Source organism: Poecilia formosa, unplaced genomic scaffold (assembly GCF_000485575.1).
Source record: "Poecilia formosa unplaced genomic scaffold, Poecilia_formosa-5.1.2 Scaffold89, whole genome shotgun sequence".
NCBI classification, from domain to species: domain Eukaryota; kingdom Metazoa; phylum Chordata; class Actinopteri; order Cyprinodontiformes; family Poeciliidae; genus Poecilia; species Poecilia formosa.
Window position 1 is genome coordinate 1,319,210 of NW_006800028.1, and position 13,678 is coordinate 1,332,887.

Here is a 13,678-nt window from a genome sequence, read left to right on the forward strand (position 1 = left end):
CAATGCCATGCTTTAGACACCGAACAGGCAGAAGGCTATTCTCGCTCACACTGGCACTTTCTGTGGTTTTAAAACGGTACAATCCTTAAGCGCAAAAGGATTGTACCGTTTGGAAGTATTTTCCCCCAAATACTTCCAAATAACAGAATTAGCTTCTTTTTTTTTTTTTTTTACAGGTTAGAAGAAAAAAAAAAAATCTAAGAGCCTTTTTTCAGCCAGCTGATTAGCAGTGTGCATAATCCACACAACTGGAGAAAATCTCATTTTAAAAACTTCACACCACAGAGAAGGTGTGTCGGCAAACTGAAGTGTTTTTTTTTTTTTGCTTTTGACACTGGAATTGTTTAAAGCCTTTCTGGTGCTAACTGGCCCATGCCTAGGTGTGACAAGAAAAACTGGATTGTTAACAGAAACTATGAATCCATAAAGTCCAGAACACAAAATATGGTCAACTAGTTTGTTGGTTCTGCAGAACATGGCAGCATTTAGGGGCTGAGTTTTTTTTTTTTTATTGTTTCTTTTTATGGTTTTAGAGACCTTCTGCATGATCAGACTTCTGGATTACGCTTGCAATGATTGGCTGTCATGTGCTTCGTTTTGTCGCTGCTCGCCCGGTTTGTGAACAGAGTAGTAACAGTGAGGCTAAAACTATTTCACTTCAGCTTTCTTAGTTCATCTGGGCCATCTGACAGCTGGATCTGTGACCACACCCTGTATCATTCGGTCCATCTGAGCTTAATCCACACATATATATACATATACATCAGTCATACACTTATTCCCACAATATACTTAAAAACTCGTTACCAAAGTGCAAAACAAAATCAAATTAAAACACAATAGGTATTCTTCCTTCGCCTTCAGAAGGCAGAGGAAAGAGACATTCTTCATGTTGTCAAACCTACGTTGATAGCAGCCAAAAGGTTAAAATGGAAGCTGAGTAAGGTGCTTTAGCTTGTGCCTTCCTGGTGCTGAGAGGGAGGGGGTGATTCTGTGCTTTAACACGGATCTCAGGCCAAGTCCGATTCTTTCTCAAAGTCTGGTTTTACAACTAAGCTAGGCATTGATCTGCGTTTATGAAGAACTTTTAGCTACAGCACGTTCTGCAGGAAGGCGGATTAGAGGAGGAGGTCGGGTCAGGGGGCGGGGGAGCTCAGGGCGACAGGTTGTTGGCCAGCTCAATGAGGGCCAGGGCGCCGTGGAGACGCTCTCTCTGCTCCTGAAGGCGCCGCTTGGCCGCCCCGCCCTGGCTACCCTTCTCCTCCTCCATGGCCTCCGGCTCCTCTCCGTTCTCCTCGTCAGAGTGGAGGAACTCCATGGGATCCTGCTGCTCCTGGTCCTCCGCGCTCGCCTTGCCCTGCGGCTTCATCTTGGTGGTTGTAGGAGCACGCTGCTCGCGGGTCTGCCAGTACCTGGAGGATTAAGGAGGATGTTATAATCTAAATGTGGCAGAGCATCTGCACAGTTGATAGGTTTTGATACAGGCTGCTGCCCAGGGCGACACAAACTCTGTGGACGGCACAAACACAAACAAAATCCAATCTGTTTGTTGCATCTTGAATAGCTTTTCTGTTGCTTATTTGCACGTCAATGGAAAATGGATGCTCACAGTGTAAACACATTAGCAGCATCTTATTCAGCACAATTGTAAAGACTTTTTTGGTGGTCCTGAACCAAATACTTTGTTTTGATGACAAATTCTTGAAAAGCAATTAAAAAAAAAATAAAAAATTCGAGTGGCCTGCCCAGGACATGATTTATGCAAAAAAAAAAACAAAAAAAAACAACCACTGCTATGAATGTTTTTTTTTTTTGTTTGTTTGTTTAAACCTACAATAATGATAAAGTTATACATTGCCCTGGACAAAAACAGCCAGAAGCCATTTCAATACCATATGCAAAACTTATTGAACTAAAACGTGTTTTTTTGATTCCAATAAATAAACATGTACCAACAGAAAGCCACTTTGACTGATTTTTAATCCACCATTTTAAAAAAACCAGAGTAAGAATCAAAATCAACATGAAGTGTTTTCAGATTCAAATTCAAACTGCGAATTTCTAAAATCCACCAATACTTTGATCCTCCAATAAATCTACATACAACAGCCTATTTTAATAGTTCAAACATTTAATATGCATTAATCAATAATGGAATCTGTCTTAGCAATAGTGTGTCAAGCAGCATTAGGTCTAGGTAACACAGCTTACCAAGCTGCATTTTCTTTAAAATGTTTTAGATTTGCTCTAAGGAAAAATCCACAGATAAGTAGGTTTTCGGCACATAATTTAGAGATACGTTCCACCGAAAAATGGGCAAATACTGAAAACGAGTCTAGTTGGAGATCCACTGTTCACAACTCAATTAAATTGTGTAAAATATGAGAGTTTTTAGAGCTATGTATCTCCATAATTAATAGAAAAACACTTGGTTACAATACAAAATAAACTCATATATCAGGGACAAGATGGCAGGACATTGGGCACCAAATCGAGGTGTGAAAGATCCAGAGTCCATTCTGTCAAGTCTGACTGGAACAGAAGTATTAACTGGATGAAAATGACTTTCAAACAGAGACTGTGCTTCAGAGCTGAATAATAAAATGCTGGGGAGTCATCTCATGATATTTGTGTTGATTAAAAATGAATTTAAGAAAATTCTTGTTTCAGAACTAAGACTACTAATAATTACTAGTGGACACAGGCAATACTTTGAGAGAGGCTATTAAGCTCCTCGAGGCAACTTTTGTGTTTCGCACCATCAAAGATGGCCAGCCTGAAACTGTTCTGTAGAGGGACTTTACTCACTTAGCCAGCCACTCTGCCACTGCCTTGTTATCCACAGACTGAGCCTTTCCCAGACCTGCCTTCGGTTCTTCTCTGTTCAGACGAGAGAAAGGATGCTTGGGGCAGTGACGGTTTGCATGGGTGAACCGACTGCCACATCCTGCATACAGAAAAAAAAAAGACATGAATAAACACATCTACAGCCCTATGAAAGCCCTGATTTTATATGGGAAGAAGTAAAGATGGTAATAATAGTAAATAAAATCAATCTCTGTATTAATCAGACTTGCAGTATTTACTGAGGTTGTGTTTCCAGGTACTTTCCAAGTGCCACTTAATAACACTGGAAAGTACCTAAAGGTGACTAAAAGTGAAAGTATGAAAAAGTCTGGGCTTTACTTAAATAACCTACAAATGAATGTGTTAATCTTTTTCTTCTTTTCTTTTTTTTTTAAAGTATGTCAGACTCGCCTTTCTCTGAGCAGACAAATGGCTTTTCGCCGGTGTGGAGCCGCTGGTGAGTCTTCAGCTGACCGCTCTGGACAAACGCCTTCCCGCAGTTAGGGTAGTCGCACAGATAGGGTCTCTCTCCTAGATGGGAGAAAAAGAATAAATAAATGAAGACAAAATGTTTTGCCATTTTCAGCACACATACACTTTCACTTTTACACAAGCCAAGAAATATTTCCTGGTAGAAAACCAAAGGCAGAGTTCCAAATTAAAGACTCAGATTTGTAACATGTAGGACCTTAGAGCATCTAAATGTGTTGCATTATGAAAAAGTTGCACAAATCCTAAAATAATGCTCTCCTCCTTGGCTGCTGATGCAGCATTGCAGTAAAGGGAAGTTTCACAACTTTTGAGTTTGATCTAGAGCAGTGTTTCTCAATTCCGGTCCTCAGGGACCTCTGCCTGCATATTTTGGATGCGTCTCTGTTCCAGAACATCTGATTCAAATGAATGTGTAACATCCTCTGCAAGCTGCCAAATCTTTGGTCAAGAAGTGTGAAATGGCTAAAGATGCACCAATTGGGTTTTTCTCTTCACCAATAAAGATTTTTGTTGAGGTTCAACCTTTTGATTTTTCTCCCTTAAGGACTTTAGCACAAGTCAAGATGTGCTATAGGTATCTTGATAGAGATATTAATCAGTAATCCAGTAGTAAATTAAATTATTAAAAATATATTTCCCGTTTGTGAATGCATTGAGCTTTAACTTTAGCTGATTTGGATCAATTTCATCCCACTGGTAAACCAAATATTATGAAGCTTCTCAAATTTTGACGCCTTTAACGAATAAAGAGAAAATATTTTTTCTTTTTTTTAAGCATTTGTCCTGCTGATCATCAGAGCCAGTGAAGGAAAAATTGAGATTACAGTCAAGTTAAAAAAGAAAATATGTTTTCATATTGGACTATTAATCCCCTGCATTTATTACATCCATCAATTCACGCTACCATTTAAAACATGTTTGCGTCTGACATCTCCATCTACCAGCGCTGCATCTGTCACACCCACCTGTGTGTGTTCTCTTATGAGCCTGCAGGGACTTCTCTCTGGGGAACACCCGGTTGCAGATGTTGCATCGGATCCGGCTGGAGGAGGTCTCGCCCTCGCTTATCAGCTCCCGCACCGTGTCTGCTCGGGGCCGGCCTCTCCGGATACCATCCTGACAACCAGATAAAATCTGATTTTTAGCACGGACAAAGCTGGATGAAGCTCCTTTCTGCAGAACAGTGCCATGTGATGTCCTGATTTTTCAGTCTCTTAGCCCTGGATAGGATCATCCACTGAACTATTGCTTCCAATAACAATGACATTTAACCAATTCTACTGGCTTAGCTCTCTGGTCTGTTTCTCTCCTAGACAGAGCTGATAATAGCGCTATTGATGCCTTTAACTTTGTTTGCTCTCTTTCATTCCTGTAGAAAATACTCCTGTGTTTTTGTGCTTCTGCTCTCAACCACTAGTGGTATGTCTACTCAAGTTCTTCCTGGATCTGCTGGAAGTTTCTGGCTGTTTTAATGCAGTCATTCCTTCCCCCTGTCGCCACATGCTTGTTCATATTGTTGGAAACACAGACGCATTTAGCCAAACTTCCTGGCTTTCTAGTAATTTGTAATACATGCTCTACTAACTTTGACTGCGTTGTATTATAATTAGGATTCTGAACGTGGCTACATAACTATATTTGAATAGTTAATAGTTTAATTTGGACTGGTTTCTATGCATCTGCATATGAATTGAACTCGTTTGTAAAGTTGAAATTTGTTGTAATTTGGCTCCATTCAAGAAACATAACATAATCATATGGGACAAAGTATCTTAGTCATGCAGGCTCATTAATTTTGTGAAATAGCTTAGAAGCCAAAAATGCTCAGTTAAGTATTTTTGTATACATATTATACCAGCATATATTTAATTAGTTCCATTTTCAACACCAGTCTTCAACACATAAATATTCATGAGGTTTCTGGATTTTTTTAACCTCTCAAATGCCAGTTTAAGTAGTGCCAGCATCCAAAATCTGCAGTGACACCAACTGCGATAATTTTTTTTTTATCTTAGCAACATTTTAGACGTTGTTAAAGATGTCATTCTATTTCAGTCCAATCCTATGAATGGGCTACAAGAAAAAGAGATTTTACCACCAGTGAATAAAATAGGAAAAATAAAAATCAAATTGCAGCAGTGTATTCAGAATATATTTAAATATTGCGTAAAAATCACAAGTTGATCCATTAAAACGTCAGAATTTACTCCAAAATACCTCGCGTTATCAACTTTATCCCCATGTGCATAAACACAGCCAACATTAAAAAAAAAGAAAAGAAAGAGAAAACCTATTGTAACATATCAGTTATTATGTCCGTGAGCGTAAATCGTACTAGTTTCATTGTAACTCTTTCACTTCCGGTTACATTTTTTGGCGCGCGGCCTCACGTCATGTTTCAGAGCAGCTGCAGGGTTTAAAATCCAGCATGTCACACCCTAATGCGCGGGCGTTTTTTAAATGACTCTCCATCTTGTCCACATTCAAACATAAATAGTAATAATAAAAAAAAACCCACAGATTTTAACCCCTTCCTTACTGGGCTTAGGGTTCACTCACTGTCTTTAGATGCTGATTTGTGCATCTCTGAACAACACCTATGTAGTTACAAGTTGTTACTAGTTGCAATTTCCGACAACAGAGCTTTGTCAGCAATATCAAACTCTTAACAGATATACCACAAATAAAGATCTCATCTAAAAATCAGCATCATGCAGGGTTGAGGCAGATATTTAAAAACAATATGTTTACCTTGATCTGATCAGGAGACGGAGCTGTGTCCGCCTCCCTGGCTGTCTGTGACCCGGTTGGGGACGCGGCCCCGCTCGCCGAGCCCGGGCTAAGGGTTACATTGTGGGCGTTTTCCCCCCATTTCCAAGGGTAGACCATGAAGTCGCTGAAACCTGGACTTGTGGGAGTCAGAGTCTCCAGTTTCCTAGGTTTGATCGGAGTCTTGATGACAGAAACCAAAACTCTTTTGGGTGAGTCGTTGCAGAAAATGACGTGCGGATGCTTGCTGTCGGCCATTGTGAGTACAGTAATAGTACACGTGCCTAAAAACGCAAGTAAAATAGTTAAAAGTTGCTGTCTGTTTACAAAACGAGTCGATAAATAAGTCCTAAATGGCGGGTCTTCAGTCTGGGGTGAATATGTCCTTCATTTCCATAGATGTATGCAAAAAATTGTTTGTTACAGAGTATCCTAAAAATTTCCAACCAGGGAGCACAGAGTAACAGACTCTTTCGGCCGGAACGGCTCCTCTGAACTGACCGGTTGCGCCCACAAATGTGTGGTCCCGCGTTGCAAACTCCCGCCTGAGGAGTCTGCCATCCAATGTGCTGGAGAAATCGAGCCCCACGTGCCAGCGGCAGCCTATAGCAGCAACGTTCGCGTCAACACCATTAGCCAATCAGAAAGAGAAACACTGGGGTTTGCGCAGACTAGTTTTTGGCCAATGGAATTTAAACACCTGACGCGCGCTCTTGTAAGTTGACAGCTATTTTGGCCAATGAGGATGAACAGGGCGTGCAACATAGCCAATCAGAAAGAAGAGCGGTTAACTTTATGTAGCAGATGGCTCCTTCCCGCGTTTAGGAGTCTGTTTATGTTATTACATGTTTTTTTCTACTTTAAAGGGAACGGAAAAGGCCCAGAGGCGCCAAAATGACGTAATCATTTAGGGTGGAAACAAAGGGTGCACTGTTTTAGGAGAATAGAAATCGAAACGTACAGTTATAAGGGATTTACTGGAGAGAAATGTATTTATTTTTTGGCTTTTATAAACTTTACTACTTTTGTGTTTAAAAGATGTTTGTGTCATTCTTTTTATATTAATCAATATTACAACCTTTCATAGCTCACAAGCTCATTTTCATATCAAAGGCCTCTATTGAAAAAAATAAATTAAATTGATAAAAACTCTCAAAAAGTTTCTAAAGGCCATTAAGATCTGGGGACTTTCTGGACCATGGTCAACTGAATCCCATTGCAAAGGGATGATCCTATAACATAGTAGGGCAACAACAGGACAGTAGGGTAACAACAGGATGGGAGAGCCACACTAGGATGGTTGCAGTTTCAGGTCAAACCCTTTAACGACTCAGAATAAAATCACTTTTCAAAAACTCACACTTGTAAATATCACCTAAATAACATCAAAATACCTGCAGCATTCCTTGAGGAGGATTGCTAAGAAAGTTTCAAATCCAAATGGAGAACTGGATCAGGAAGCATCACCCAGGAACACTTCCAGGGTTTCCTCCAGAAAACCTGCTGAGCCCGGTGGCTGGGTTCATCCATCAGAATGACTAGGACATTCAAACCCGTCCACCATAATAAGGTAGCAGACCATGAAGGGGATAAATAAAACCAGAAACAGTTATTAACTGATCTGGAGAGAAGCCTGAAGGTGGCACTCTGGTGTTAGACCATGGAAGAGGAAGACCTGACAGTATTAAATGGTCAAAAATGGCAGCCTAGAAACTTTATATTTTCTTTGGCAGGAGAAGATCAATAAAAAAATTCACTGCGATTAATAAAGGGATAATTTAAGATTGTTTCAAGACAGTTTAATTTGTTTTATATTTAAACTAATCTAATGACAAGTGTACTAGTGTACAATTTATTACTTTGATAGTTATGTCACAAGTCATAATTTTACAAAACACAAATAATCATTTCTACAGCTTGTGTCACATTTTATATGTAATTAAGCTGTTCACAAACACTTCTCACTTAAAAATTGCCAGATAACTTGTTGTATTTGTGTGTGAGCAACTCTTCCTAAAACTAATCTGTGGAATCACTGTGATGGGCTTGAATGAGGTTTACGCAACTTTATGTGTATTTAAAGTGAAAATCAGACAGAGAGAAATAAGACATGACGTTTCCACTACACATGCATTTGAATTATTTACAGAATCTTTAATTATATTATTCCAGTAATTTAAACCATGCATTAGAGGCGTAAAACAGAGAGTGATGTTTTCCAAGGGTTTATTTGTTAACTTTGATGGCATGGCTTACATCAAATGAAAGGCTAAAAAATTAAAATATGAAAAAATTACAATACAGAAATAACCAATTGCTGAAAAGTACTGTAAATATACAATATATGGATTCCGTACGTCACCAGGCCTCCATTTGCATGATTTCCTGCATCAATGCAGCTTGGCATGAATGCAAAATGGATATACTGAGTTATTAAAAGAACTAACGTTTCTTTGATAACCCCCTTCAGCTCAGTGTTAAACTGTCCGATGTCACTCATCTTTCAGCAGAAAAAAAAATATCTGCTGGAAAAGAGAATGAGCATCTTCAGAAAGTTTGTCAACAGAGGGAAACCTGTGACCTGCGTAGATTTATGGTGTTGGCTCTAGAAGCGCTGACTCAAGAGCCAACAGCTGCAGCTGCAGTCTGTGCTTTGTGAATAATCTAAATGGGCTTTATCTCATAATCTTCTTATAAACAATTTTTCTAACAAGGTTTTTCTTCCACTAAGCTTTCTATTAAAATACATAGGCACACCAGTCTGTAAACAGTCTGCTCAGCAGTCACCTTTTGTTTAATAGGTAAATATTGAGTCAGCAGCCTTCCCTGTGATTGGTCACTAAAATATAACATTAAATCAGAGGTCTTATGTAATATAGTTTTCTAAAAACTAAATGTCACCACATAAATATGCTGGTATTCTAGTTTATTGAGAAGCACTTTTATTTGGATAAAAAGTTATTACAGTGCCTTGATTTTTCGAGGGTCTGACTTCACTGGTGCATATATATTTGTCGTTTTTTTTAACTCCACACTTCTTCCTTTAAAAGCTGATTGGTGCCGTCTGACTAAGCACAGAACAATCTACAGACTCGGACGGGCGGAGAGCCATCTATATGCAGAGCGTATTGATCAGGGAACAGGCTATTAATGAGCGCGAGGGTGTGGTGAGGCCTCCGCACGTGGAAACATTTAAAACCTGTCGATAACAGCTCGCGCTGTTTTTGTCGGCTGCTGTCCGGAGCGGACAAGTTCTGTCCGCGGTTCGCTTCTCCCGTAGCTGGGCTGGAAAACGGTACTCGCAATTTATTTATTCAACTTTTCTTTTTCAAAACTGAACCAGCTTGTTAAAGTGTTTTGTGCCCCTCTCTCACACAAATGCAGGCGGAAAAAATGCTGCAAGACGCCTTCGGGTGCGTCGTGGCGAACAGGTTCGGGGATCTTCTGGACGACGAAGCTGACCCGTTCGACCTGATCAGCGAGGTGGAGCTGGAGAAGGAGAAGAAGAAAAAGAAGAAAAAGGAGGACGAGGACAAGAAAAGCAAGCAGAAGAAACCAGGCCTGAAGGAATCTCAGAGGAACAGACGGCTGCCGGTGGCCTCAGGTGGTCCGGACCTGGTTCCACTTCCAGGTGAGCCGCATCACCGCTGCAGATACCGGCGCGGTACAAACGGCTCTGTGCTGGCAGATGCTGGTGTTTCTAGAGCGGATGGTGGTGTGCTGGGGCTGTGTCAGCTGTTAGCGATGCAAAGTCAGCGGCGCTGCTCGTTTGCTCTGTTTGGCTGCGTTTCCATTTAATCTTTTCCACAGGGTTCTGTGCAGGGGTTGCGTACATTAAACTGGTACTGCCACAGGCGGTCCAAAGTTTAAAGACCCTAAGCACAATTTGATTTTTGGGGCCCCACTGACAACACATGTTGAGCAAACGTACAAAAGTATTGCAAGCTTTCAAAAGATGCCAAGTTCATGTTAAAGATTAAGACAGTGCTTTGAAAGCTAAAATTCTGATGCAATTTGGGTCCCAAATTTACATAGAAACTGGTGAAAAGTTGTGACTCAAGTTTGTAAAAATGTCCTTATTTTAAAAAAATATAATTAGTTGTGGACATGAAATGTTCAACAAGTATCTTTGCATAATCTACTTGGCATATCCCAGGGATCAAGTTCATTGGATCTTCCACAATGGCTCAATAACTTTGGCTAAAAAACATAAAGAACCACTTCATATTTTTAAAAATCATTTAACAAATACAAACTCTAGCAGTTTCATAAAAAAATGACCAGTAATGCGGTTATTTCCCCAAATCATTTTTACACAAATACCAACATGTTGTGTCCTCAGGGCGAAAACAGCAGGATTGTCCCCCATTAGCAAAGGAGGACAGAGACTCCAGAGCCGAGGCTCCGAGGAACAAGCAGAGAGGAGGCGCTGCAGGCCAACGGCGGCTGAGCCAAGTAGATCCGCAGGAATTTTCAGTGCCAAAGTATGTAACAATTCATAGTTTAGTTGAGTTTATCGGTTTATGCTGCAAGTTTCTAAAAAATGATTGCTCTTTTTTTTTTCTTCATTTTCGATGTGGAATTCAAGGTGTATTAATCTTTAAGTAAAAATGTATTTTCTCTACTAATTAGAAAAATGTTTATTAAGCATAAAATGCACTTCCTATTACTTTGAAATTCTGCTTTTTGTATTTATACAAGTTCTATAGGTGCTATAGACAACTTCAGACGTGGCCTGCACAGTTTGAGACGCATCGCATTGAACTGTTCTTCTGGTTTCCAGGCCATCCTATACTGAAGCCTCTGACTTCAGCAGCAGAGGGGGATTCACAGGCCGAAGAGGAGCGAGAGGAGGTGGGGGAAGAAACTCTGATAACTTTTATCTGAGAGGCAAGAGAGAATATGATCGACATGATGGAACGTAAGGCTGTATGTTCAAGATGCATTTGGCAGGTTTAAGCGTTGTGGATGGTGGATCATGATCTAACGGTTGCAGAGGGATCTCGTCAGAAGAAAAGCGAGGAGGCAGAGGACCATGGAACTGGGGCAGTGCTGTGGAAGCTCCAAGGTCAGTGAACTTTAACAAAGTAAACTGTGGTACTTCAGTAAATTTAAATTTAATGTGTTTTTTTTTTTCTGAAGTGAAATGATGGAGGTGACAAGTGATGCTGGTACCAAAGCTGAGGAGCCACAATCAACTTTGGAGGAGGAGAATCCAACTCGGTGAGTAAACGGTGTGCCCAAGGTTTTTAAATGAATGCTAGGAGTTGTAATAAAGTGGGCTGAAGTTGTTTGGCTCCATTTAACAGAGCGCCAGATGAGGACAATGAGATGGTGGTCCAGGTTGCAATGGAGATGACCCTGGATGAGTGGAAGGCCATGCAGGAGGTGAACCGTCCCAAAGTGGAGTTTAATATCCGCAAAGCGGAGGATAAGATTCCCTCTAAAGCGAAGGTCATTCACCAGTCCAAGCACCTGGAGGTGAGAATCGAGGGATGTTTGAAACTGCACAGCCTGAGTGGAGTGTGTTTTTAATTAAACACTTGCTTGTAGAAAGCGTTACCTTTTTACTGAAATCCGGAGTTGGACGGCTTGTTTCTGCGAGTGTTTCTTTAGATCAGTGTTTTTCAACCTTTTTTGAGCCAAAGTACACTGTTTTAATTGAAAAAAATCACAAGGCACACCACCAACCAAAAATGTAAAGCCGCACCGGCTACAGGCCGCTGGTATCTCTGCCGCTCTCGGTTTCCCATAAGGACCCAGCAGAGGGCTGCGTCCTAATAACTGCTGGATATGTTAAGGACGCCGTTCTCCGTCTGTAAATCCGGTTTTGTTCACGCAGAGTTTACGTGCAGCGGCTTTATTTCCTTCCTGTACTGCCAGATCGATACTCCTCAACTTAGAAGCTGCATCATATGAGTTTGAAAACATTTCTCCGTTGTGCCTGCTGCTAGCATGTGCTTGTTATAAATGAAAATTAGCGCGTTTTTCCTTTGATTTACAATTTTGACTTCCAATGATTCACTTCCTGCTGAAGAGCCCCCTGGTGGTAGAAGAAAAATCCACAGAAAAGCCGCATGTTCAAAGTGGAGGAAAAAAGTAGCAGCTTATAGTCCGGAAAATGTGGTTGGTGAAATTGGATAATTTCCACGGCACCTGACGATTACTCACGGTACACTAGTGTGCCTCGGCACAGTGGTATGAAAAACACTGCTTTAGATGAACAGGTTCACCTTGAATTAGGGATATGGTGGTTTGGGCCTAAAAGTATCAACATCTTGTTGATAAAGTGGTGTTACTGCAGCCAAAGCCCCATAAACAATTACTGCTCTTAATATAATAATATTTTTTTTAAAAAATCCAGGGAATAACTTAGATATTTAAAAAGGCTTCTTCTTGACACAAGATAAAAAGTAATGTTTCTGAAAACCAGGGTATCTAATGCAGTAAAGTTTAAATGATAATTTTTATTTATTTTTAAATCAAACCAGCTAAAGCAAAGACTTTATGCAGGTTTTCACACTTAACTTTAACAAGCAGTTGTGTGCAAAGATGCATTCTCAAGAACTGGTTTGGAATAAGGGTGTAACAACAAAATGTGGATATGAATAAACACTACACTAACGTTTACACTGACACGTAAACAGATTTTACCATGATTTAATTACGACTGTAAATGTTACTGTATTGGACACTGAAGGGAACATTTTTGTAAATTCATACATTTGTATGAAATGTATTTGCGCCCACTTTTTCAGAACACAAAGGAGACGGTGGAGGAGATTGAGGAAGATGGACACTTCTTTCGCAGGTCAGTGAATGACATCACCACTCTCTTGGACATAAACTTTGGGACTCTTGGACGCCCGAGTCGTGGCGGCCGAGGAAGAGGAGCTCGAGGTGGTCAGAGCGTTCGCCCAGAAAGAGCCAGACCCATTTATGAAAAGGTATGTTATCAACTCCCACAACCAGATGGGTCTTAAATCATCAGTGTGTCTGATATTAAAATGTTTTAGATTTTATTCTACCTGAAAACAAGCGGCTAATTTCTGTTTCCGATTCAGGAGGATGAGATGGCGCCTGATCCTGATGACCCAGAAGACTTTCCAGCCCTCACTGCAGGAAAATGACTGACTTGTCACCTTCAACTAAGCTGTTGATGTTTCTGTTCTTAATGTTCTGTTGCACTTGTAACACTGTTCAATAAAAGCTTTTGCAAAGTTACTTTTCATCTTCTGCTACAAACGTCTGGTAACAATGGCTGCATCACTACCACATTTGGGGATTTCAACAAAAATTCAGGTGCATCTCAAACTGGGATTCAGTTTATTTCAAGATTTGCTTTCATAAAGTCAAACTTAAGTTATCGGTTCATGATATCTGACCCCGAGTTTTGATGAATATGGCCTAAGCCAGGGTTGGGCAATCCTGGTCCTCGAGGACCGGTTCCCGCAACTCTTAGATGTCTCCCTGGTCCAACACACTTGAATCCAACAGCTGAATCGCCTCCTAAATGCAGTCAGGTTCTCCAGAGTTCTGCTAACAACCTCATTATTTGACTCAGGTGTGT

The 13,678-nt window shown here is 40.5% G+C and overlaps 2 protein-coding genes across 3 annotated transcripts; one reads left to right on the top strand and one right to left on the bottom strand.

Annotated features, from left to right (window-relative positions):
• Positions 1–43: 43 nt before the first annotated feature.
• Positions 44–6,727, bottom strand: znf367 (zinc finger protein 367). The gene is made up of 5 exons (XM_007557572.2): positions 6,091–6,727; positions 4,305–4,455; positions 3,259–3,378; positions 2,809–2,947; positions 44–1,412 (listed from the first exon to the last, which is right to left on the bottom strand). Exons 1-5 carry the CDS (start codon positions 6,364–6,366, stop codon positions 1,154–1,156), a joined length of 945 nt encoding a protein of 314 aa, XP_007557634.1. The 5' UTR covers positions 6,367–6,727; the 3' UTR covers positions 44–1,153.
• Positions 6,728–9,189: 2,462 nt separating this feature from the next.
• LOC103141796 (intracellular hyaluronan-binding protein 4) lies at positions 9,190–13,332 on the top strand. 2 transcript variants are annotated; one of them, XM_007557574.2, is made up of 9 exons: positions 9,190–9,403; positions 9,493–9,739; positions 10,451–10,592; positions 10,892–11,029; positions 11,105–11,176; positions 11,251–11,331; positions 11,418–11,589; positions 12,867–13,055; positions 13,176–13,332. In XM_007557574.2, the coding sequence occupies exons 2-9, from the start codon at positions 9,502–9,504 to the stop codon at positions 13,236–13,238; spliced, it is 1,095 nt and encodes a 364-aa protein (XP_007557636.1). In that variant the 5' UTR covers positions 9,190–9,403; positions 9,493–9,501; the 3' UTR covers positions 13,239–13,332. The 2 variants fall into 2 exon arrangements, with proteins under 2 accessions (XP_007557636.1, XP_007557635.1); XM_007557573.2 differs by having other exon boundaries at positions 9,191–9,403; positions 13,173–13,332.
• The last annotated feature ends 346 nt before the right edge of the window (positions 13,333–13,678 follow it).

Coding starts and splice junctions, on each gene's coding strand:
- znf367 (XM_007557572.2), bottom strand. CDS start 6,366: ATGGCCGACAGCAAGCATCCGCACGTCATTTTCTGCAACGACTCACCC. Junction 4,456..6,090: donor CGTCTCCTGATCAGATCAAG/GTAAACATATTG, acceptor TCTGGTTGTCAG/GATGGTATCCGGAGAGGCCG. Junction 3,379..4,304: donor TCATAAGAGAACACACACAG/GTGGGTGTGACA, acceptor TCTCCCATCTAG/GAGAGAGACCCTATCTGTGC.
- LOC103141796 (XM_007557573.2), top strand. CDS start 9,502: ATGCTGCAAGACGCCTTCGGGTGCGTCGTGGCGAACAGGTTCGGGGAT. Junction 10,593..10,891: donor CAGGAATTTTCAGTGCCAAA/GTATGTAACAAT, acceptor TCTGGTTTCCAG/GCCATCCTATACTGAAGCCT. Junction 11,332..11,417: donor GAGGAGGAGAATCCAACTCG/GTGAGTAAACGG, acceptor TCCATTTAACAG/AGCGCCAGATGAGGACAATG.